We start from the raw sequence: 24,280 nt of genomic DNA on the forward strand, positions 1-24,280 counted from the left end.
AAACAACAAAAATCAATGCCAATCTTTTATTAAAGGAATCAAAATTGCTGTGAGTTGCTCTTTTCAAATATTAATTCAATTGTTTTGAATAGAAATACTTCTTGAGTTCTAAATGTTAATTAATAGCAGTAGGTCATTAAAAGACCTCTTCAGAACTTATTGGCAATGATACAAATGTGCTACCTAAGTTTCAAAAGTAGTCCTCTTCTTTTCCAGAGCAGCCAACATGGCCTTCAACCAACTCTCATGTAGCAAGGAAGCTGGCATTAAAAACTGCACAGACATTAGAACATAAAGTTTAAACTTAATTCCCACATTTTCTGCTTATTCTCAAAGACTTAATAGAATCATGATCACACAGTCATGAAACACTCCCAGATGATATTGCAGGTCAGTTCTAGGGGACATCTACAGCTACTGCTGCTGGGCACAGACAACAGAGCTCACCCTGCTTTCCCCAGGCACTGAATCCAGCTCTACCCTCTCCATGGCTGCTTTGAAAGCTAGCTGTCTCCCCACCCTTGTCAGAGTGAAGTCTACAGAGTGCTTGCTTCTTTTCACCACTAGCTGCTGAAACAGAATGGCTGAGCTCATCTGGTCAGTGAAGTCTGGGTCCCTTGCATATATAGCTGCAAGAGATGCTGGGAAGCAAGTTGCTGGATTCTACTTGGGGAGGTGCTGACTCATAAAGTTGGAATCCTCAAGTTTAGTAAGAGTGTTCAAAGGCTTTGAGAATCATCCAAAGAGTATGATGACTGACAAATGACATATGTCCATAGAGCTGGCAGACATTGTGTTTGGCAAGCCCTTCTCACCTTGGCATAACTTCTTTCAATATTCTTAGTGTCCCTTTCCCATTATGATAACATTCTAGCTTCTTCTAAGATTCTTTGAAATTGGTGAATTCTCACTGGGAGCTGAGAGATGTTTTCCCTCCTTATGACTCTCAATGTCCTAATAAGCTGCTCCCATGGATACTGACGGAGTGTGTAGATTCTGTGAGGTTTGATGAGATGAGAAATTGTTTGAGAACTACTGCTCTGAGGTGATGAGAGGGAGACGGGTGTGTTAGGGTGGACCACTGCTCTGAGGTGATGAGAGGGAGACGGGTGTGTTAGGGTGGGGGGAGAAGATGGCAGATGGGAAGTGGGACAACCAGGTGCCAAGGCCACAAGGTGGGAACAAGCTTGGTGTCCTCCAGGACAGAGGGAAGGGTAGTGTGGTTGACGCATGGAGAGCAGAGTACAGTTCCAGATGTGGTCAGTTCAGTAGACGAGGTGGCCATGAAAAGGAGCTCGGATTTTACTGGAAGTGAAGTTGCAAGGTTTAAGAAGAGAAGTGGTTTTAAGGTTCCTGTGTGGAGTGTAGCTTTTAAAAGCTAGTTTAGAAGCCTTACTGGTTTCCTCAGGCAGAGCCAGTCTCTCCTTGAATTCAGTGTGTTTTGTTCCCTTAGACAGGTACATCATTTATGCATCTTTCTCTGCCAGTAGACTGTGAGTTCCTGGAGGGTCCCCTGGGCAGCCTCCAGTCCTGTGCTGCCACCATCACTCTTCTGGGGAGGAAGTGGGATAAAGGGAGAGCCTTCGAAGCCTGTGGTACAGGCTGTCCTTCCAGCTCACAGGGGGCTCTCTGGGGAATGTATGTTTGACTTTCTAGTCCTGGTAATGTAAGTTCAAATGTTTATGGATTTTTGAAGCTGCGATGAAAGCATGTCTATTCATGCTGGTACAATCTATGAGCCTTTTTTAGTTTTAATTTTTTTTACAGAGAGCCCACAGAAAAACCTGGGTTACTTGGTAGGGGAAAGGAATGTGGTGTGAGGATGGAGGTGAAACCTTGAGGCAGGCAAACCTGAACGGAGCTGGACGGCAGAGCTCGGGCCTCCTGAACCGGGAGCCTGGGGCCCTGGCCAGACGAGTGGGGTCGACCAGGCCCCGGGTGTACAGCGAGGCAGAAGTTTGGAGGGAAGCAGAGCCCGGCCGGGAGGCACCGGGCCGAGACCACCCAGACGAGACCGGGCCGGCGCAGGGCAGGGGCGGGAGGGGCGGCGGCGGCGGCGGGCCGGAGTCGGGCACCGCGCCGCCGGCCGAGAGGCCCCAGACATTCCACGCCAGCCGCGGGAATGCACTGAGCTGGCGGCGCGCGGCCCCGGACTGGTTCGCTGGGCGGGGCCTACGGCCGAGGGGCGGGACCGAAGGCTGCGGGGCGGGGCCCACGGCCGCGGGACCTTTAAATTGGCCGCCCGGGAGCGGCGCACGGGCCCACGACTGACCCAGCCAGCGAGGGAGCGACGACCCCCGACGCACACGGGCAGCAGCGCCAAGCCCACGATGCTGCGACATCTGCCGGGACTGCTCCTGCTGCTCTGGCAGCTGCTGCTGCTGCCACCCCCCGCCGTCCCCGGCCCCCTGGACCGCCCCGGCTTCCTGAGGTTGGGGACCCGCGGCCCAGGGGGCAGCCCCGGACGCCGTCCCGCTCCGGCCGCCCCCACCGGCACGCCCTATTCTGGGGCCGGCCAGCACGGCGGGGCCCGCGGCGCAGGTACACGGCCTGGGCGGGGACGGGAGAGGGACCCCAGGCTGAGAGGGACCTGAGAGGGCCTCAGGGAGGGACACCCTCCAGGAAGGAGGGAGATCCCCGGCCGGGGCCGGGCGGGATGTTGGGTGGGCAGGGGCATCAGGCGTTGAATGAGGAGGAAAAGCCTCCGTCATCCACCAGGTATTCCCTCCATCCCAGCCGGAGCCAGACTGTGGTGCAGGAGAAAGATCCCCTCCCCGATGAATCTTGTGGGGATACTGAGGTCCAGAGAAGGGAAGAGAGAGATGCCCAAGGTCACTCATAGTCAGGGCTAGACTTTGGGTCTCCTGAAGGTCAAACTCCAGCAACTGCCCCCTGAGATTTGGGCAGGGAGGATGGGGCAGCCGTGGGAACACCAGGCGCCTCTCAGCTCTCTGTCCTAGACCCACCTCTGGTTCAGCTCAGTAAACCTTTCCTGAAATTCTGCTTTTAGTTCTCTGGTTGAGCAAAAATCCTAGAGCAGCAGAGAGGGAAGATCATCTGACACAGCCCCTGACAGCACATATAGGGAAACTGAGGCTCGTCAAGGGGAGGGGACCCAGCAAATCAGTGTCAGAGCCCAGAATAAAACTCAGGGCTCAGATAACCCAAGCATGGAACTTTCCACTGCTTCAAGCTACCAAGCTCTCAATATGGTTTACATAAGATTTTATCTTCATTACCAAAAAGTCCAGCATCAGACTTGTTAAAGTCCTGCTTTAAAGAGAGGCTACATCAAACCATTTTCTGGATGTCCAGTCTCATCTGGCCAGTGATGCTTCATGGCCCAGGTTGATTTGTGTTGTCTACCCCTCCTGCACCTTTCTGGATAATGTTGAGGAAGAGCACAAAGGATTCTTTCCTGCATCAGCTCCAGTGGGCTGGATTTGATATGGCGAGAGCATTGTCATTGAGACAGGGAGTGCCAGGGTTCACCACCGTTCAATTCAGTTAGTAATCAGTTGGTTGCTCCAGGCCAGGAATGGGGGTAGGGGAGAAGCCTTTCTCCTAGAAGTTAATTTTACCTCTTGTCCTGATCCACCTCCCTTGGGGAAGCATCTGGGAGGGAGAGGAGGGATTCTGCGTGGGGTGGTCAATGTTCCTCCTATGCAGTACTGGTCCTTTATTACCTGAAACCCAAACCAATATTGAATGATAATTCTTTAATAAACACAACATTCCACCCTTTTTCAAATTCACTTCTTTTTGCACCCAGAAACTGCTAAGCTTTGCTATGGGCTTTTATTTCTAGCAGAGCTATCAGAAATGGACAGTTATTGTGAGTAAGGAAACATTTTAGGAAATTCAGATTCTCATTTTCTTGGTTTCTGAGAATCAAAGTGCTGTTATCTAGTAAAGGGGAGTGAGATTCAAAAACAATTAATGATGAGGGGGTCTGAATCAGGAAGTAAGCAGATGCTCACAGAATGTCCTGCCATCTGAGTCAAGCCCCCTGTATTTTCTATTCCTGCTGTAATAAATTACCATGAACTTAGTGGCTTAAAACAACACACATTTATTATCTAAGAGTTCTGTGGCTCAGAAGTCTGACACTAGTCTCACTGGACTAAAATTAAGGTGTCAGCAGGGACATGTTCCTTTTGGAAAGACCTTAGAGGAGAATCCGTTTCTTTGCCTTTTTCAGCTTGTAGAGGCCGCCCTCATTCCTTGGCTCATGGCCTTTTCCCTCCATTTTCAAAGCCGCCAAAGGCAGGATGAGTCCTCACATGTCATCTCTCAGATCTCCTCTTCTGCCTCTCTCTTCCACTCTGGGAGCTGTTGTAATTACATTGGACCCACCAGAATAATCCAGGACAACATCCTCAATCTCAAGCCTTTAACGTAATCACACATGCAAAGTCTCCTTTACCATGTAAATTAACATAATTACAGGTTCTGGGGATTAGGACATGGACATCTTTGGGGGGCATTATTCCTGCCCACCACACCCCTGTGACCTCCCATAGATGATTCCATGTGAAAAATCAAGTGAAGAAGCAAGGAATCCTGCATGTTTACTTACAAGAACATAGCCTCGATATTAGTAAGGACACCACTTGGGTGTTAGTGACAGCATTGTCAGATATGGGTTTGTATCACATGTAGTTTTCCCTTTACTCAAATTATGCAAAAACATCCAGATCCAACTCCTGGAAGGATTTTCTTCTTCTTTGCTTTCGATGCATGGTAATTAGGGACGAAATGAAATTCTGGAGGGTTTTTTTTTTTTTAAAGAATTAATTCCTTTTGACCTAGCTAAATACATGACGCACAGCATATTTCAGGCTGGTGGCTCAAAGTCACCAAGCAGGATGTTTACTAGGTACATGAGGTAATGTTAATTTTGGTAGTAGAAAATGTTCCTTCAGAGAGAGGCAACCATGAAATGAAAGGTCCCTTTGGGCTGGGAGTCAGGAAACCTGGAGTGCAATCTACCGCTATTTTCTACCACTTTCTAGGTCTTACAGCTTCCTGAGACTCAGTTTTCTCGCCTGTAAAATGGGTATAAAAACAACCTCTGCATCTCTAACTTCACAGGGTTGTTGTGTTGGAATCCTGTGATCCCTCAGTGTTATTGAAAGTAGGATATTATTTATTGTTTTAGTTAATACCTCTAGGAATCAGGCTAAAACCAAGAGGATACTTTTCAGTTTTTAAAAGAAAACAGGCATAATTCCTGCTCCAGACTGGGCTTTTTCTGTCATCAACTGCTTAGCCTAGGAATTTATTTTGAATGAATAAATACCTATACCTTTTCCCCCTACACACTGAGTAAATTGCCTTCTTAGAGTTGCATCAATTTCCAGCCCCCTATTAGGAAAGAAAAGAACCCTGAATGACACTTCATGCCCAAGGATCTCATTTCCATTCAGGGCTTGGTGTGTGTGTGCATGTGCGTGTGCGTGTGCGTGCGTGTGTGTGTGTGTTGAAAGAAGAGGAATGGCTTCTTTCTTAGCTAGTCCTGACTTTTGGATTTGATTTGGGTGGCTAGGAGAGGGAGGAGTATAGAACGAGATTAGAGGAAAAAAGGATAAGAAGGATGTGCTGAAAACAAAAATGTATTGTGTTGCTGCAGTGTGCCAGGTACTTTTGTGTGGGAACGATGCAAGTTTCTTGAGGGCAGGGAATCTGGCTTATTTGCTTTTGTAGCCCCATGGCTTAATACATGGTAGGCTCTCAAAAAAATATATTTGGTGAATGAAAAAATGAAAGAGAGGTGACTAAGACACTTTGGTGGGGACAGTAGGACAGATACTAGGTCAAAATCTCTGCTTCTTAAAACAAGACATACTGACAAAGATGGAAGTCAACAGGGACCAGATTAAGTTGTTATCCTTCTTTCCACTTTCAAACTGTAACTCAGGGCTAGTTGGACCTCAAAGTTCACTAAACGTGAGTGAATGACCAGATGGAGGGAGAATTTAGGGCTACTCTGGAGCAGTTTTCACCGCCTTGGAAATGGAGTAAAAGAAGGAGGCCAGCACGAGAGCACCAGTGTGCCTTACCTCACACTCTGCCATTGCCCGAGGGGCTCTGAGGCCTGGGCAGGCAGGGGAGGGTGCAGTGAGGGTGCCCTGAGTTCACCTTTCACACGATTCAGGGTCACTGTCCCATTGCCTCTGATGGCCAAGAAGCCCAAGAGAGGTCTGGAATCCATTCATTCCTGGGAGTCTAGAGGAACCCTTGAACAAAACTTTAAGCAGAAGGATAAGGTTCCCAGTGAAATTTCAAGACTCAGCCAGCCTGTAGGGGAGATATTTGGGGAAATGTCACACCTCTATGTGAATTCTCACTAGGGAATCCTGAAGGCCTCAGTGCTTTCAACATCCAAAGGGAGGGTGGTCTTGGGGAAGACAGCAGACAGTGGGGTATTTGGGATCAAGGGATGCTGGCCAGAACTCTCTGGGTGGGAGAACTGACCCCATTTCTTTCTTGTTTTTTTTTTGTTTGTTTGTGTTGGCCTGGCAGCACGGGCATGTGGGATCTTAGTTCCCGGACCAGGGATCAACCCTCGCCCCGTGCAGTGGAAGCGTGGAGTCCTAACCACTGGACTGTCAAGGAAGTCCCAGAACTGCCCCATTTTTGACTGTGGTCTGCTCATCGCTTAGTCATGTCTGTTTCTCACACCCTTCTTTGCAGGTGTTTGCAAGAGCATGCCCTTGGACTTGGTGTTTATCATTGATAGTTCTCGTAGTGTACGGCCTCTGGAGTTCACCAAAGTAAAAACCTTTATCTCACGGGTAATTGACACTCTGGACATCGGGCCGGCAGACACGCGGGTGGCAGTGGTGAACTACGCCAGCACCGTGAAGATCGAGTTCCATCTCCAGACCCACTCGGATAAGCAGTCCCTGAAACAGGCCGTGGCGCGGATCACACCCTTGTCCACAGGGACCATGTCGGGCCTGGCCATCCAGACAGCGATGGACGAAGCTTTCACAGTGGAGGCAGGAGCTCGGGGACCCGCTTCCAACATCCCTAAGGTGGCCATCATTGTGACAGATGGGCGGCCCCAGGATCAGGTGAATGAAGTGGCGGCTCGGGCCCAGGCATCCGGTATTGAGCTGTACGCCGTGGGCGTGGACCGGGCAGACATGGAGTCCCTCAGGATGATGGCCAGTGAGCCCCTGGACGAGCACGTTTTCTATGTGGAGACCTATGGGGTCATTGAGAAACTTTCCTCTAGATTCCAGGAAACCTTTTGTGGTAAGTCTTTGCTTCCAACTAGAAAAGATGTTATATAGTCAGACATTGTGTATCCAAAAAAAAGAGATTTATTCTTTTTTGGTGGAAATTTATGGAAAACTTAAATATAAGCAATACTTTTTCATATGTGTGTATTTCTTTTTTTTGTTTTTTTTGCGGTGCGCGGGCCTCTCACTGTTGTGGCCTCTCCCGTCGCGGAGCACAGGCCTCGGACGCGCAGGCCCAGCGGCCATGGCCCACGGGCCCAGCCGCTCCGCGGCATGAGGGATCCTCCCGGACCAGGGCACGAACCCACGTCCCCTGCATCGGCAGGCGGACTCCCAACCACTGCGCCACCAGGGAAGCCCTCTTTTTTTTTTTTTTTAGCAACTTAAACATACTTTGTTGGTTTAGAAATATAGAGCTGCCTTATATATAACTTGGTTTGCTCATAAAAATCTTTGTGTTTGCATTAGAAATGTGAAATTCTGGAAATATCCAAGGTACATGATCCTGCTATTCCCTGATGGGGTCAGAAAAAAATACAAATAAAAAAATCTCCAGACACCTCTCTTCTCCCCTCTGCCCACCACATTTTTTCCAGATATTTTCTTTAGTTTTTCCATCTCTAGATTTAACAGAACTCTGCTTGTTTTTGGGGCAGAAGTCGGGGACTGTGTCTGTCTGTGGAAAGATCAGCCGGCTTATATCCCAGTGTAACTGTCAGTCAGTGTGTACACTTAGTGAATACTCCAGTTTTCAGATTCAGCTCGGTGTCTGATTATTCCCTGTGGAGGGAGACGCTTAGGGACCAGGAAGGTTAGGATTTCAGCTCACTTGTGAGATAGCAAGAAGCAGGGTATTTTTTGTTTTTTTTTAATTTTTTAATTATTCTGTTACTGTTCTTCTCCTTTCTTCCTTTAGGATGGAGCTTAAATCCAAACATGCTGATTTAATTAGAATCTTTAGCATGAATCAGCCAAACCCATGAATATGAATCCATTCAAGGCTCGGGTTTATCTGTGGTCACTGACCAGGATTATGAATTTGTGGGACTCAAACTTTTTAATTTTTACTTTTAAATTTATTTTTGTTTTTCTTTTAAAAATTTCTGTCTTCCTTTGTTTCTTTGTTTCTTTCTTTCTTTCTATAGTCATGCTTTATTTTTTATCATTTGGAGATAATCTTTCAAAGCCCTCTGTGGAATTATCTAAGCAGGTGTGGACAAATTTCTAGTTCAGGTGAATTTTAAAATGTAGATACCTTTTGCTATATAATCTATTTCACATTTGTTTTTTCAACATGTGTTTATTGATCACTGATGATACAAAGATAAGGTAGTCCCTCCTACCATCAAGCAGCAGTCTGCGGCTGGGGGTGAGACAAACAAGTGAACCAATCATTACAATTGTAAATTTCAAGGAGACTTTATATATAAATGAATGTGAAACTCAGCAATCAACAATTTGTCAGGAAATGAGAGACGAAGTCTCGGTCTGGAGCAAAGTCTGGCCTCATCTCAACCAGACCTGGCCAGGGACCCTTTATCTTTCCTGCCCTAGGACACTGGGTCTTCACAAGCTGTCCTTGGCTTCGGTGGCATTGACTCAGCATTCATTGGTTTCCCAAAAGAAAATAGCTTTCTTTCTCCCAGAAAACCCCCCTGTGTTTGTGGGTGAGAACTTTTCCATAAAGATGCTGGTCTATGGCAAGGCTGGGTCTCAAAGATAGCACCTGGGGTTGGGCTTGAAGGACATAAAGTAACAAGTGGTGAGTGGTCATCTTTTCATTCTGGTACGAAAGATCTGCTTGTTCTGGGGGGAAAATATCCTCTCTATGGAAAAAAGACTGAGAGGTAGCTGTTGTAGTTAACGAGCTGGAAAGATTATTCCATGAGAAGGCCCTTCTTGGGAAAATATTAACCTGTCCTGTTGCCAAAATAGTGGAGGCTGGGTGACCTGCCACAGGGGTGCCAGCCTCCTGCAACAGGCCTCCTTGGTTTCTCAGAAATGACTAAATTCATTGATTCTTTTATCAAAACATGTCACTGGGGGAAAAAAATCTGAGGTTAAAAATGGCTCCAGGAGCAAAAAATGAGGATACAGTTTAGCTAATGTAATCTAATTTGTTGTTTTCTTCCTTTTCTTTTTACTGGTTTGTATATAGCACGTAAGTTTATTCTCCTGGCAGATATGAGAGTCGCATGCGTATACATTTGGGCTTAGGAACCCATGCCGCATATTCGGAAGGCAGTTACCTACGTTGCCCTCCACCATTTGCAATTTCAAACATGTATTGCTGCCCAAGAGTGAGTGGGTTCCAGGCCTAGAGGAAAGCCTGGGTGTGAATTCTGTTTAGACACAAACTATAGAACCGTTGGAAACTGGGTTCTGGTGGCAGTGGGACCACTAGCTCATAGAACTTCAGGAAGTACATTACTGTTCCCTTCTTTCTGTTGGGAAGCAAAAGTCTTTTTTTCTGGCTAGGTGGATACATTGAATAAAATATCGAATTGCCTGATTCATGTAAAGTGTTTGGCTTCAGCTCCAAATTCAAAATTCCCTTTCTTTTTTGAGAAAGTCAACCACAAGATCTATGATTTTAAATTAGTTACAATTTAAACATTACTGAGACTGGTATTTATAATAAACCCGGGGCAGGAAACAAGTAGCCAATTTTTAGAGTGAACTAAAGATAGAATCAGAGACGAACCTGGAGAGTGATGTTGTTTTGACACAGGAGGAAGTATCTGAAATGCTTCTTACCTGTCGACGCTGACTGTTGTAAATTTCCTTTGCACAGCTCTGGACCCATGCGCGCTGGGCACACACCAGTGCCAGCATGTGTGTGTCAGTGACGGGGAAGGCAAGCACCACTGTGAGTGCAGCCAAGGATATTCCTTGAATGCCGATAAGAAGACGTGTTCAGGTGAGGCTGCTTAAGGGGTGGTGGCTGATGGAAACTTATCTGGGGACTCACCCCAGGCTTTGGACTGGCATTATGCTTTTCTCCTAACTGCCCTGTGGGGGATTTACTGTTATCAATGACTTTTCTTGAAAAGGAACATGAGGAGAAAAGTGAGGTAATACCTAAAACAGTATGTAATACTATAAGTAATGTAATAGTTTAAGTACCTATTACAGTACTTATTACTAGGTTTAGAGAGAAGGGCTAGTAGGGAAAAGGGCTAGTGAGGAAGGGGGCCAAAACTCTTCGTCCTTTTGAGGTTTTGGATTTTTTTTTTCCTGGGTTTTATTTCATTAAATACAAGCTCCTCTTACCTGTCTGTGACCGTAGAAGATTCATGGAATCTAGAAGTGGAAGAAAATCTAGGGAGGCTCTCACTCATCTGCTCTATGAATACTCACGTACAATCGATGAAGAGTGGGAATTAGGTCCAATTTGTTAAATCCTGGAAAAAAGCTTTTGAGAGGAAGAAAACTTAGAGATCATTTAATTCAACCTGCTCATTTTATAGAAAATGAAATTGAGACCTCCACAAGAAGGGAGAAGACTTACCTACCCATGTCATGGGGTCTGTTAGTGAAAGAGTCAAGACGAAGTGGGTTCCCACCCAGTCCAGCAGGCTTCCTCTCGTGCCAAGCTGTCCCATTTCATTAGCACTGTGTGTGTGTGTGTGTGTGTGTTTGTGTGTGTGTGTGTGTGGTGTGGCCCGTAGTTATTTATTTGCCATGTTTTCCATGTGTTGACATTTGTCCTGATCATCTTTTGATAGTTATTAATAAGTGTGCTCTTAACACTCACGGCTGTGAACACATCTGTGTGAACGACAGAAATGGCTCTTATCATTGTGAGTGCTATGAAGGTTATACCTTAAATGAAGACAGGAAAACGTGTTCGGGTAAGTGGGGGCAGAGGCTTTACTGTTGCCTCCCTGTTTACCTGTCTCCCTAGTCAGTGTTTGGCGGGGGTCACATCGACGGGGAGCTCGGTCTCTTTTCCTCTCTTGCCATCTTGGGCTTTTCCCCTTTCTTATTAGAAAAGTTACAAATGGCAGCATGTGTCTCTCATGACCCACATGTGTGAGTGTGTTATTTCCTTCTCTGTACCCAGCCCTAAGAGTCCTTTCCAGAATCTAAAGACAATTTAGTATGTGAAAATCAAATAACAGCCCACAAGGAACTTACTACTTACAGAAAGAAAAGCAGTCATTCCATAGTGGAGAAACCTGGCAGACACCACTTCAACCAAGACATCAGAGTTAACATCACCAGCAATAACACACAGTGACGTCATGCATCTCCTGACATGATGTTCTGAGGGCACAATAGCACTTCTGTGGTATTCTTGCTAAAAATTCAGAATCATGAGGAAACCTCAGACAAACCCAAATTGAGAGACATTCTACAAACTAATTTTTCAGTAATTTTCAAAAGTGTCACAGTCATGAAAGGCAAAGACAGACTAAAGAAATGTCCCAGATTGGCGGAAACTAAGGAGATGTGACAACTTAATGCAATGTGTGATCCTGGATTGGATCCTGGACCAGAAGAAGGACATTAGTGGTGGAACCATTGGCAAAATTTGAATAAGGTCTGTAGGTTAGTTAATGGCATTGTATCAGTATTAGTTTCCTGGTTTTGGTAATTACACTGTGCTTATATAGGATGTTAACATTTGGGGAAACGGGGTGAAGTACTGGATTTTTTTCACTATTTTTGAAACTTTTTCATAAGCCTGAAGTGATTTCAAAACAAAAAGCTCAAAGATAAAAAAAAAAAGTTAAAAAATATCATGTCAGTACAGAGAAAAATACATTGAGTAGCAATTTGGGTCTTGAGTTCTGATGCTGTTCTGAGTCATTTGGTCTCCTTTGGACTCAGTTTCCTCATTTATTACAGGAGAGGGTCGAGCTACAGTTTCTTCAAACTCTAATTCTATGTCTTTCTGATTCTAGTATAATTCGTCCCCCAGCTGTTAGAATCCCTCTGATTCAGCATAAATACAACAAATCTAAAAGGAATGCTTTAGAAAGTATTCATGAGATACTTCGATTATAAGAGCTCAGTATAGGGCTTCCCTGGTGGCGCAGTGGTTGAGAGTCCACCTCCCGATGCAGGCGACACGGGTCCGTGCCCCGGTCTGGGAAGATCCCACATGCCGCGGAGCGGCTGGGCCCATGAGCCATGGCCGCTGAGCCTGCGCGTCCGGAGCCTGTGCTCCGCAACGGGAGAGGCCACAACAGTGCGAGGCCCGCGTACCGCAAAAAAAAAAAGCTCAGTATAGATGATTCTGAAAAGGGGTGGGGAAAAATAGAAGCATAAGTATTGTGTGTGTAGGAGTTTGTTTTACTCAGCTAATTCCTAGTGAGAACAGATATTACTGATGGCTTTGAGTGGTTTCTGATAAGTTTTCCTCTCTGCATCGCTAGCTGCAAATAAGAAGATTTCTCTATATGGCTGATAAAAGACTTTTCCACGTTTAACATCTTTTCTTCTGGACTTCTGTTGGGCAGCTCAAGATCAGTGTGCTTTGGGCACACACGACTGTCAGCACATTTGTGTGAATGACAGAGCTGGGTCTCATCACTGTGAATGCTACGAGGGCTACACTCTGAATGAAGATAAAAAAACGTGTTCAGGTAAGGTCCACTCAGTAAATTCTTTCATCCGGGGCTCTTTCTACTGCAGTGAAACCAACTTGCATTTCACCAAGAGAGATTCGTAAAGGTAATGTAAGGAATCGGGCTTCAGACATTCTACCATGCTCTTCAGACCAAGGTAAACATTGCTCAGGAGGCAGTGAGCTCACTAGGTTTTCCAAACATAGCTCACTTCAGAAAATTACTGGGTAATGGGTAGGGAGTGGGGGATATAAGAAAAGCTAATTGAATATACGGTCCTAATCCAGGAAAATTTTATAGCTCTGTAAAGCAAATAGGAAACTTTAGAGGAAGTCAGCTGGACAGTAAGTATTTGGTGTGATAGGCTGAACTGATCTTTTTCCAATTAAAACTTGGCCTGGAACTTTTCTGTAGCATTAATCTTAAAGCCAGATCGTTTTAGTAAAGGAGGCTTTGTAAATGTCTGAATTAGACCTACACAGATCTTCCAGTAAGTTTGAAGCAAGTCGTTCCCTGACAGTTTCTAGATGATCAGTCTTGCGTGAATGTGAGACTTATAACTTGGCGAGGAAGCCCATGCCAGAACTGCTAATCCTCATTAATTTGATTTAAACTCACTGGCAGAACAGAGTGGCATTTGTAATGTAAAACCACTCCTAAGAGAAATTCCTAGCTCTCAGGGTGGTGTTTAGTTTTGGCATATTCAATATTTTTTTAGATTTTCTGTATGCTTTCCTCTTCCTTGAGCTGTAATGTGTGACCTTTTCAAGAGAGATTAAAGGAAGTGGCATATCACTAATTCCCCCCCTTTTTTTTTTAAAATGAGATCAATAAAAGAGTTCTGAGCACCTATTTTGTTCCCAGGACTCTGCTAAGCACTGTGGGGTTGTAAGGAAGCGTCAGCTTCTGCCTCTGAGCTACGTACAGGCTGGGTGCAAGGAGAAACAGCACCTTAAGAAAGCAGGGACTCTTAGCCAGGGAGAGGGACCGACAGTGACTAAGGGTGGGAGGGGCTGGGAGGCAGGAGGTCTGGGATGGACACAGAGGGCTGGGACTGGAGGTGGGCCTCGGCAGGAGGGCGGATAAGGCTTAGATGGAGGAGTGGAGAGGGCAAGGGCAAGGGGAGTGGCTTGCACTGGTTTGTTCAGGGGGTGGGACTAAGTCAGTTGGATGGAAAGGACTCAAGGCTGCACTTCTCAAACCGTTACAAGTATCCCTCTTGGTACTTTAAGCAGGACCTTTAATCTGAAGACCTGGGAAAAGGAAACAAAAACACATTTACATGTAAACTAACAGATATTATGGCATAAAATGGACCATTTTATTAAAGAAAGAAATCAAAGGAGATTTTCAGTTAAGGCAGACTACTCCAGGCAACACTTCCAGATAACGGTTTGCCAACATTCTTCAGTGCCTACTGGGTACCATGCACGTTCTAGGCATTTTAGGCACAGTCACACATTTACTGCTCACAGCAACTTTACAAGGAAACTGAGGCACAGACAAAGTAACTTGCCTATGGTCACTTGCCTAGTGAGTAGCAGAGCCAGGATCTGAACCCAGGCACTTGCTCTGGTGGTTACATATGCTCTCAAACACTAAGCTACACGTCTCATGGTACAAAGCACAGGACAGCAAAAGGAGATAGAAGGAAAAGACGAGATGGTGAGAAGTTGGTATTTATATATTTTACAGCAATAATGGATGCCATTCTAAAACTGGGTCAGATCCCCTCTAATGGCCTGCCTTCCCCTTGCTGGGCAGTGGCAAGGCCTGTAAATTAAATGTGGAGCCCCAGATCACGGGCCAGGGACTGCAGGCATATCCACTTGTTATCGCCAGAGTCGCTGCTAAGCTGGGCTGAGGGGAAAACAAAATGTTCTGCTAGTAGGCATTTTGCTGGAAACATCTGAATTGTAGTAGTGAAGGGGAATATCAGTGTGAAAGTTGGAAAGACACTATGGATAGATTACCTAGGGCCTTACGCTTCATGAACAGCTGTTTTACAGGCAATAGTGAGCCATGGAAGGTTTGTGAGCATAAAATGACACTTAAGAGGAGAGTTAGAGGAGAACAAATAAAGTAGTTTGGCTTCTGCAATGGCTGAGGAAGAACCTATGTATCCCAGGAAGCCCTTGTTCCTTGTAATGTATTTACTTGTGACAGACACAATACTTCCCTATCCAGTCATACACATCATCACCATCGTCATCATCATCATTGTTATTATTTCTTCTCTGTGTGTGTGTGTGTGTGTGTGTGTATGCGTGTGTGTGTGCAGGCCAGTGTTTTCTGTCCCACTTTAAGCATCAAGGGCAGGCCCTTGGTCAACATAGTTTTTGTGCAGCATCAAATGTAACTCCATGTGCAGGTAGGTCCCTAATAATTTATTTTTGGTGATGGTGAAGATGATCTGTGTATAGCTGGAGAGGTTGCAGGTATTCATGGTCATCAGGAAAGGCTGGAGATAAGTTCTGGAATAGAATCAAGACTCAGTGCAGCCCCAGGACTGCAGATAGCAAAAAAGAGAAGGCACCGAGATAGCTGCAAGAGATAACAAGGAAAGGGGTGTGGGATAGGGAACGGGAAAAGAGGCTCTCTCCTTCTGAAACGTGGGAGACGCGTTGCTGACGACTGTAGGATTCATTTGCTGCACTTGTTGGCACCGAACCAAAGCTTCTTTCTCCCGGAAGTCTGTGTTTAGTTTCCAGTTGTAATTTGTGAATATTCTCTTTCCTGACCCATTCCTGGTCAGTTCGTGACCAGTGTGCACTGGGCTCTCATGGGTGCCAGCACATCTGTGTGAATGACGGGGCCGCGTCTTACCACTGCGATTGTTATACTGGCTACACCTTGAATGAAGACAAGAAGACATGTTCAGGTAAAGACTGTCCCTTTAAGCCTAATTCATGTGCTAGGACAGTCTTAGGAGTGAGCTTTCCCGTCTCCAAGTCTGAAGCACGCTTCTGAGTCTTGCTCCTGGGTCAGAATTCTCCAGTGGTTCCCAAATGTCTTCAGAATGAAATAATTCTACCTTTCCACCAGGCATCCTTCCCTCCATGGTCTGATTCCATTTTTTTTTTCCTAATTAAAGTCTCTCCCTAAGTCCAGGTTTTTCTTTAATTACAGTAAAATATACATGACATAAAATCTAGCATGTTAACCATTTTAAGTGTAGTCCAGTGGTGTTAAGTACATTCACATTGTTGTGCAACTATCCCACTGTCCATCTCCAGAACTTTTTTTATCATCCCAAACTAAAGCTCTGTACCCATTAAACAAAAACTCCCCATTCCACTCTCCCTACCCCAGGTAACCACTCTTTTTCATTTTGTCACTACATTTGGCCCCAGATTCACTCCTTCTCTCCAAGACCTGTGATCCAGCCACATGGACTGTTTGATATTCCTGGAGCATGCCCTGTACTCACCTGTCTCCATCCTTTACTGTAATCTGCTTCCCTTGCCTCTTCTGCTTGTCAAAATCCAAGAACCACATCCTCGCCAACGTTTGGTTTTGTTGGATTAAACTTTTGTCAGTCTGGTAGATGTAAAGAAGTATCTCCCTGTAGTCTTTCTTTTCCCCACTTCCTGGTTACTAAAGAGGCTAAGCTTCTCTTCTTATATTTATTTGTCACTTCAGTCTCTTATCTGGAAAATAAGATCTTATCTATTTATGCCTTTATTTTTCTATTGGGTTATTTATATTTTTCTTACTTATCATAACAACTCTTCACATGTCTGGATATAAATTCGTTGTTGTTTTTATGTGTTGCAAATATCTTCTCCTAGATTGTATTTATATTTCCACTTCTTAAATGACGTCTCTGCAACAGCATTCGTTATGTTTTAATTCTTAAGTTGTGCAGTGGGTTTATCATGCATTCGTTTTTATGCATTATGAGGCATCTGTCTTTATTATGCATCATAACTTACATCAGTGTCCTATAAATTACTTTTTGTGAATCAAATGTTACAAAATGTCTGTTTGTTTAATTTCCAGAACTAGTTCAGTTTTTACCCCCTCTACCAGAATTCCCCTTATTCTTCCATTGAACTGTGTCCTCTTTTTCAGCACTGGATGCCTTGTGTTGTGGTTACTTGTGTGTTCCTTCAGTCATTCCTTCATCCAATCAATAAATATAGCATCTGCTATGTTCTAGGCACTAGGTATACAATCATGAACAAAACAAGTATGGTCTTGGGTAACAGTCTAGGGGGAAAAGACGAGTGCATAACACATTTATAAATTAAGAGCAGCGATGGAAGAGAACAGAATGGGGGTTGGGGACCCTATTTCAGGTTGGGAGGGTCTCTCTGAGGTAGGTTGAGACTGGAGTGCTGGCGGAAGGAGGGAGAGCAACGCCAGGTCCTGAGTGGTGGCTTTAGTGGGGAGAGGAGGTGAAAGGCCACCCGTCTGACGGAAGCATGACCGGCCAGGGATAAGTGTGGGGTAAGGCAGTTTGGAGAGTTAGGCGGGGTCAAACTATGCTGCTGCTCTGGGGCATGGGAAATTCTACGAGAAATGGGAAGTCATGGAGGGTTTTTAGCAGTGGAGCAGCACCATGCTGTTTATATTTTTAAAAGTCACTCTAGGGCTTCCCTGGTGGCGCAGTGGTTGAGAGTCCGCCTGCCGATGCAGGGGACATGGGTTCGTATCCCGGTCTGGGAAGATCCCACGTGCCGCGGAGCGGCTGGGCCCGTGAGCCATGGCCGCTGAGCCTGCGCGTCCGGAGCCTGTGCTCCGCAGCGGGAGGGGCCACAACAGTGAGAGGTCCGCGTACCGCAAAAAAAAACAAAAAACAAAAAACAAAAAAACCTCACTCTAGCTGCTGTGTGAACAGCGGATTGAAGAGGATGAAGAGCAGAAGAAGACCAACCAGTTCGGGGGCTATTGCAGTTGGGCTAGGATGGTGACAAGGTGATAGAAGTAGACTGATTCCAGACATGTTTTGAAGGTAGGATGAACAGGACTTGGTGATAAACTGGATGTGGGGATAGGATGGGGGCGGAGTAGGACGGCTTTCCTATTCCACTTGAGCAGCTGGAAGGATGGGGTATCTTTACTAAGGGGACTGAGAGTGAAGCAGATTTGGGGAAGAAAATGCAAGTTTTGGACTTGTGGTTTTATGCTCCTATAGACCCCAACCACCACGGGTAGTAGATTTTGTCTGTACTCTTAGCATCTACCGTAACACGTGACAGTTACTCAGCAGATACTTCTTCATTTGAAGTAAAGTGTGGATCAGTTTCTTGGGGAGGGGGAGGGTTAATAAGGAGCAGCTTGCTTTTACCATTTGAGTATTTCTGGGTGCTGTCTTCCTATCTTAAGTGTTTAATCTTCAGAAAAATCAGTCTTGGGAATTTTTTCTTCTCCTGGAAGGTGAGGATTCCAGAATGGTTTATAATGGCTTAGGCTCTGACCTCATTTCTTTAGCCATTCACTTATTTGTTCAGCAAGTATTCATGGAACTTCTGTTCTATATCTAGTACTCTGTTAGGTCCCGAGGAAGGAACTGGAGACAGATTAATGTTTTGTGGTTTGCACTGTACAAGTCTTGCACTACTTTTGTTAAATTTATTCCTAAATATTTTATTCTTTTTGCTGCTAGTGTGAATGGATCCATCTCTCAACTTTCAATTGTGCAACATCACAGTTTTCCAGTTTTCTATGGGGTGTTTTAATGAGAATATTACACTGAGCCCCTACCCTCACAGAGCTTATAGGCTATCAGGCAAGATATGCTGGAAAAGTATCATAGGTACCAATTTTATACTCTGTACAGGGATGATGGGCATGTACTTGATATTCAGTAGATACTTTTTGGCTTACTATTAATTTACTGATCGAGATGGGGATTTGAGCTGGCTGTCCCTAAAAGTTTCAATAGGATTTAGACAGCTAGATTGATAAATCAAGTGAATTTATGGTCCTCCAGCCCTGTATCTTATCTTTGTATTGACCAAAAAGTTCGTTCGGATTTTTGTGTAACATTTTACGGATAGAATGTGGGAGAAAATGGAAGAGCAAAGGACTACTCTTTTCCCCAAGCAGTACTACTACTCAGTTGGAAGATTATTCATCAGTCTTCAGATCTGGAAGTTACTCTTATTTCTGTTAGGCAACTTTAGGGGCTATGATATTGAGTAGGAATAGCCGCCTCACTGAATTACAGAAGCAATTGGAGCTAGAATTATCATTCTCCCACGTTCTTTGCTTAAATGTCAATACAAACCTGAATTTTTAGTTCCAAAGTATTTATGGGTAAGAACAAGAATTCTCAGTTCAAACCATTCAGTAGAATAATAGTCTGTATAGGAATTCAGGAATTATCTAGTTTTAAACCTTGAAATGTTTTGGCCACACAAATAGAGGAACGTTTTCCTCATTTTCATTTTTTAAAATTGAAGTATAGTTAATTTACAATGTTGTGTTAGTGTCACGTATATAGCAAAGTGATTCAGTAATATATACATATACATATATATATATATATATATATATATATATAACTTTTCAGATTCTCTTACATTATAGGTTATTACAAGATACTGAGTATAGTTCCCTGTACTATACAGTAGGTCCTTGTTGTTTAACTATTTTATATATAGCAGGGATATATCTTAATCCCAAACTCCTAATTTATCTTCCGCCTTCCCCCAATCCCCTTTGGTAACCATAAGTCTGTTTTCTATGTCTGTGAGTCTATTTCTGTTTTGTAAATAAGTTCATTTGTATCACTTTTTTAGATTCTACATGTAAGTGATATATGATATTTGTCTTTCTCTGTCTGACTTACTTTACTTAGTATGACAATCTCTAGGTCCATCCATGTTGCTGCAAATGGCATTATTTCATTCTTTTTATGGCTGAATAGTATTCCATTGTATATATGTACCACATCTTCTTTATCCATTCATCTGTCGATGGACATTTAGGTTGTTTCTATGTCTTGGCTATTGTGAATAGTGCTGCTATGAACATTGGGGTGCATGTGTCTTTTCAAATTAGGGTTTTCTCCAGATATTTGCCCAGAAGTGGGATTGCAGGATCATATGGTAGGTCTATTTTTGGTTTTCAAAGGAACCTCACACTGTTCTCCATAGTGAACATTTTCATTTCGTAATGAGTACACAGTATCACAAGGGATTGTCTTATCTCTGCATTCTTGGCTTCTCCCTGCATTAACTTAAATATTTACTTTATATCATGGAAAATTTCAGACAATTACAAAAGTATAGAGAACAATAGAGTGAACTCTCATATAACCATCACCCAGCTTTGACAATTGTAAACTTTTCCTCAACATCTCTAACTCAGTTTCTTTGGTGACAAAGTCCACAGTACTTTCTCCTCTTTCCATGTGCTCTTATATTCTTTTATCTCCTAGAAAATGCATTTAGGTAAGAATTAAAAATGGAAGTATTGGGCTTCCCTGGTGGCGCAGTGGTTGAGAGTCCGCCTGCCGATGCAGGGGACACGGGTTCGTGCCCCGGTCTGGGAGGATCCCACATGCCGCGGAGCGGCTGGGCCCGTGAGCCATGGCCGCTGAGCCTGCGCCTCCGGAGCGGAGAGGCCACAACAGTGAGAGGCCCGCATACCGCAAAAAAAAAAAAAAAAAAATATATATATATATAAGGAAGTATTGAATCACAGATTTCCTGATTTGCTATGATTTCTAATTAGCTATAACATTTTGTGTATTGTCATTGTCCTCAGCCATTGCAGAAGCACGAAGACTCATCTCCACAGAAGATGCTTGTGCATGTGAAGCCACACTGGCATTCCAGGATAAGGTCAGCTCATATCTGCAGAGACTGAACACCAAGCATATCCTTTCTGGAAGGTTTTCTGCTTCCGCTTGAAGCCAGCTTAGGTACTACAATTGAGCTGACATTTTAGGACATTGCACAAGATAAGTGCCTTATTAAGTTTTAAGATGAGCCACAGTAATACACAGCTTTAATTTTTTTACTTGAGTTCTTTTAAAATGTTTTAAGACCGTTACACCCATTCTTATTTACATGTAAGAGCTGTGTAATTATTTATTTTTCTAGTGCTTTTCCATAGCAATATAAGCTCCTAATTGTGCTCTATTTGACAGTGCTGTTATCCTGATTCCTTAATATGATTTTCTTATTCAGAATCTGTACATGTACAAAACGAGTCAGCTGATTAATGGAGTGTGATAGTTCAGACGACACATAGCTGTGTGCTTTGTCTAGCCAAGTGGTCAAAAAGCAGATTTCAAAATGTAACACGGTACTACCTCAGAAACTTTCAAAATCAGTTTTTTAGCCAAAGGAGTAATTCAGGAAAAGTACTTTTTCTTAGCGTAGTTCAAGTTAACAACACCTTTCCTAGGGATCTTAGAGGCATGGTATTCAGACTGTGATAGGGATACCCTAGGGGTATGCAGAGACTTTCCAGGGGTATGTGGGGACACAGAAAATTTTAAAGGAATCAATTTCCAAATCCTTCACTTCCTTAAATCGATCTGCCTACAATGCAACTTGGGGTCAGTTGGCATTCTCTTTTCCCATCTCTCACTTCAGTGTCACCATTCTCCTAAATTTATACAAGAAAGGCATACCTCTTACTTACCCTGAACTTTACTAAGGTGAATATCTTGGAAAGGTAAACTCTCCAGAGAGCTTTTAAATTAAGCTTCATAAACACATCTCCCCCAATTCATCCCATTAGGAGATACCTTTCTAATTACAATTCACCTTTTATTTTTAATGATTTTATGTCAAAATTGTGACTTACTCGTTGTTTGGATCAATTGTGTCCCCATAATAGTTGTAATGGTAGCTCAACTGAGACGATTAAAAAAATTTAGCACCTTATGGTCAAAGAAAATTAATCCAAAGGTAATTTCAATATAAATATGTATGTGCTTGTTGTTTGTATGAAGTTTACATCAGAGAAGTATAATAGAGTGATAAAGAACAGATTTCCAAGATTCAAAGTAGAATAAAATTGTGGAGGAAGTAGAAAGGAAATACAAATTCAAGGAAGTATTTCATTTTAGAAGAACAACAGTAGTAACAATTCAGTACAGTATTAATATTACCTGGGATACATTTAAAAGACTGATTTAAATTTTGTTTTAAAGCATCAATATTTATAATATAGCAGAAATTGCATATTTGCAACTAAAACTTATGATGAAAATTTTCATGTATTCTAAATATGCACAAGATTCACTTATTTGTCAAAATTATTTTAGGGGACATATGAACGAAAAATGTTTGAAGACCACTGCTTTATATCATGCTCGCTAAAGAACAGAATATCTGAGTTTTAGATAGATTAGATTTTTGGTGAGAAAACAATTTCACTCTTTTTGTTCAAAATAAAACTTAAATATATATATATATAATCTTGTATTGAAGTGTTTGAAAGTGTGTTTGCATTTTCTAATGTCTAAAAATATACGGTGTTAGCCTTAACAACTTAGCCACTTGATGACATTTTGGAGAAGTTGCAAGCAAATGAATATGGACAAATACATCGTTAAATTCCTCAATTTTTTTACCTGGAAATATGAAGCATTTGGTGTATTTACTACTTCGGCATACTCCAGTGTTCCTGCTAGTAATCTGCCATTACCAATGCTTTAATGTTACTGGATAAGTAGTATGAGGATCTTCTGGAGAATCTGTATCATTTTTCTAAGGACATAAATGTCCCTTATTAAGAGCAAATTTTAGTGTCTCTAAGCTATTACTGTGAAATGGTAGGAAACAGAGTGAAAAGTTTCATAATTTCTTTCTTTCTTTACTAATTGAGCCATTTAATTTTTAAATGTTTATATTAGTAAGATAACCAGGCTTAAAATGCGAACTTTTGATGTTCTCTTGATAGTATTTATAGTGTAAACCAGTCCTGTTACTTTAGAGTGTAAATTGTACAGGGTATTTACACATAAAAAGTTCATATAATTAAATTGAGATGACTACAATTTAGAACTATATCTTTATCACTTTTTGTTTTTTTCTCATTTTTGCCAGAGTATTGTTGAAGCTGTGATCAGGAAATTGTAATACACATACCTAAATATAGTTAATACAGATTAAGTGAACTGTTATATGTCATTTTTCATTCATTCTGATGTTAGAAAGAAACACACAATTAGTTGTGAATGAAGTGTTAAATTTTTTACCAAGGACAAAAAACCCTAAATTTACTTTGCTGTTTTACTCTAGGATCCAGTCAATAAAATTATATATTTATAAATACTGGTATAATAAGTAACAAAACCTAATGTCTTTTAAAATGTTAATGATAAGACTAACTCTTTTTTTTCACTTACATATTTGATAAATTTTTTTCAGCTTTTATGCTTATAACTTAGAAAAAATAGTTCTTTAAATTGTATACTACTCATTCTTTTCTTGGTTTATGTTGTGTTTAGTATAATAAAAATGTCAATATCTTTATATATTATTGTCATGCTTTTTTTTGGTAACTCTTGTATCAACTTTGCCTATTAACATATTTTCTTAAATTAAGCTGAATTACAATTATTTTGAATGAAACAGTTTCTTGTCAAAGGACACAATACTGTGACTCCTCCTATAATTTAATCTCGTGCTCTTAAAATTAAAAATTTAAGCTCAGGTTAAACAGAAAGGCTTTAATCAAGATTGTTGTGGGAGAGGGAATAAAACAAAATTACATAAATTCAGATAAAATAATGATGAGGGTACATTAATATATGCACTTGAAAAGAAAATATAACCTACAGATGCAAACCCAGAAACAGTAAAAAATCTAAAATATAAACTGTAAAGGGAAGACATGAAAAATGAACACATCAAAGGCAGTAAATATTATATGAAACATTTATTGTTATTGCTCAACATTTTTGAAAGCACCTGACATACAGCAAGTATTATTTTCCAAACTTATTTGAGCACAAATTAGTTATATTAATATATCACAAAGACATGGTGTTATAGGAGGAATAAATGAGAGCTCATGTGCAAGAACTAGGGAAAGGTATTTAAAGAGAGACAAATTTTCAAGAGTGTGACCATCAATAGCTTGAACTAATCATGTCTTAAGCTTAACCAGTTGACTGGAATCCCCTGGCTTAGATAATTGATTTTTTTCTTGAGTCCAGTATAGGGAGCCCGTGATCCGTTGCCAACAAACATATCTTAGGGATGTAGTTGGTGCTGAAAAAGATACACATTCATTTGAAAACAAACAAATTATCTGAATGGGATCGGGCTTAAGTTTGGGAAGGATTTCTCAGGGAGACCTGATGTGTGCGTTTGGCTAGGCGCAATTGGCCAAGGAAGCAGGAACATCATAGGATATATAAAATGACCTTGGAAGCACACAGGAATAGTGGGATTAAAAAAAGCATACTGGCTTGCTTAAAGTGGGGGCACCAAAGTAAAAACATTTTAAGACCGAAGGAAGATCTGATTTTAGCTTGGG

At 42.6% G+C, this 24,280-nt stretch overlaps 1 protein-coding gene across 1 annotated transcript; it reads left to right on the forward strand.

Annotated features, from left to right (window-relative positions):
* The first annotated feature begins 1,132 nt into the window (after positions 1 to 1,132).
* Positions 1,133 to 22,349, forward strand: MATN3 (matrilin 3). Its single transcript, XM_060026335.1, has 9 exons — positions 1,133 to 1,175; positions 2,029 to 2,541; positions 6,697 to 7,263; positions 10,045 to 10,170; positions 10,979 to 11,104; positions 12,719 to 12,844; positions 15,582 to 15,707; positions 20,546 to 20,656; positions 22,294 to 22,349. The coding sequence occupies exons 1-9, from the start codon at positions 1,133 to 1,135 to the stop codon at positions 22,347 to 22,349; spliced, it is 1,794 nt and encodes a 597-aa protein (XP_059882318.1).
* Positions 22,350 to 24,280: the final 1,931 nt, after the last annotated feature.

This window comes from Delphinus delphis, chromosome 12 (assembly GCF_949987515.2).
Source record: "Delphinus delphis chromosome 12, mDelDel1.2, whole genome shotgun sequence".
Taxonomy (NCBI): Eukaryota; Metazoa; Chordata; class Mammalia; order Artiodactyla; family Delphinidae; genus Delphinus; species Delphinus delphis.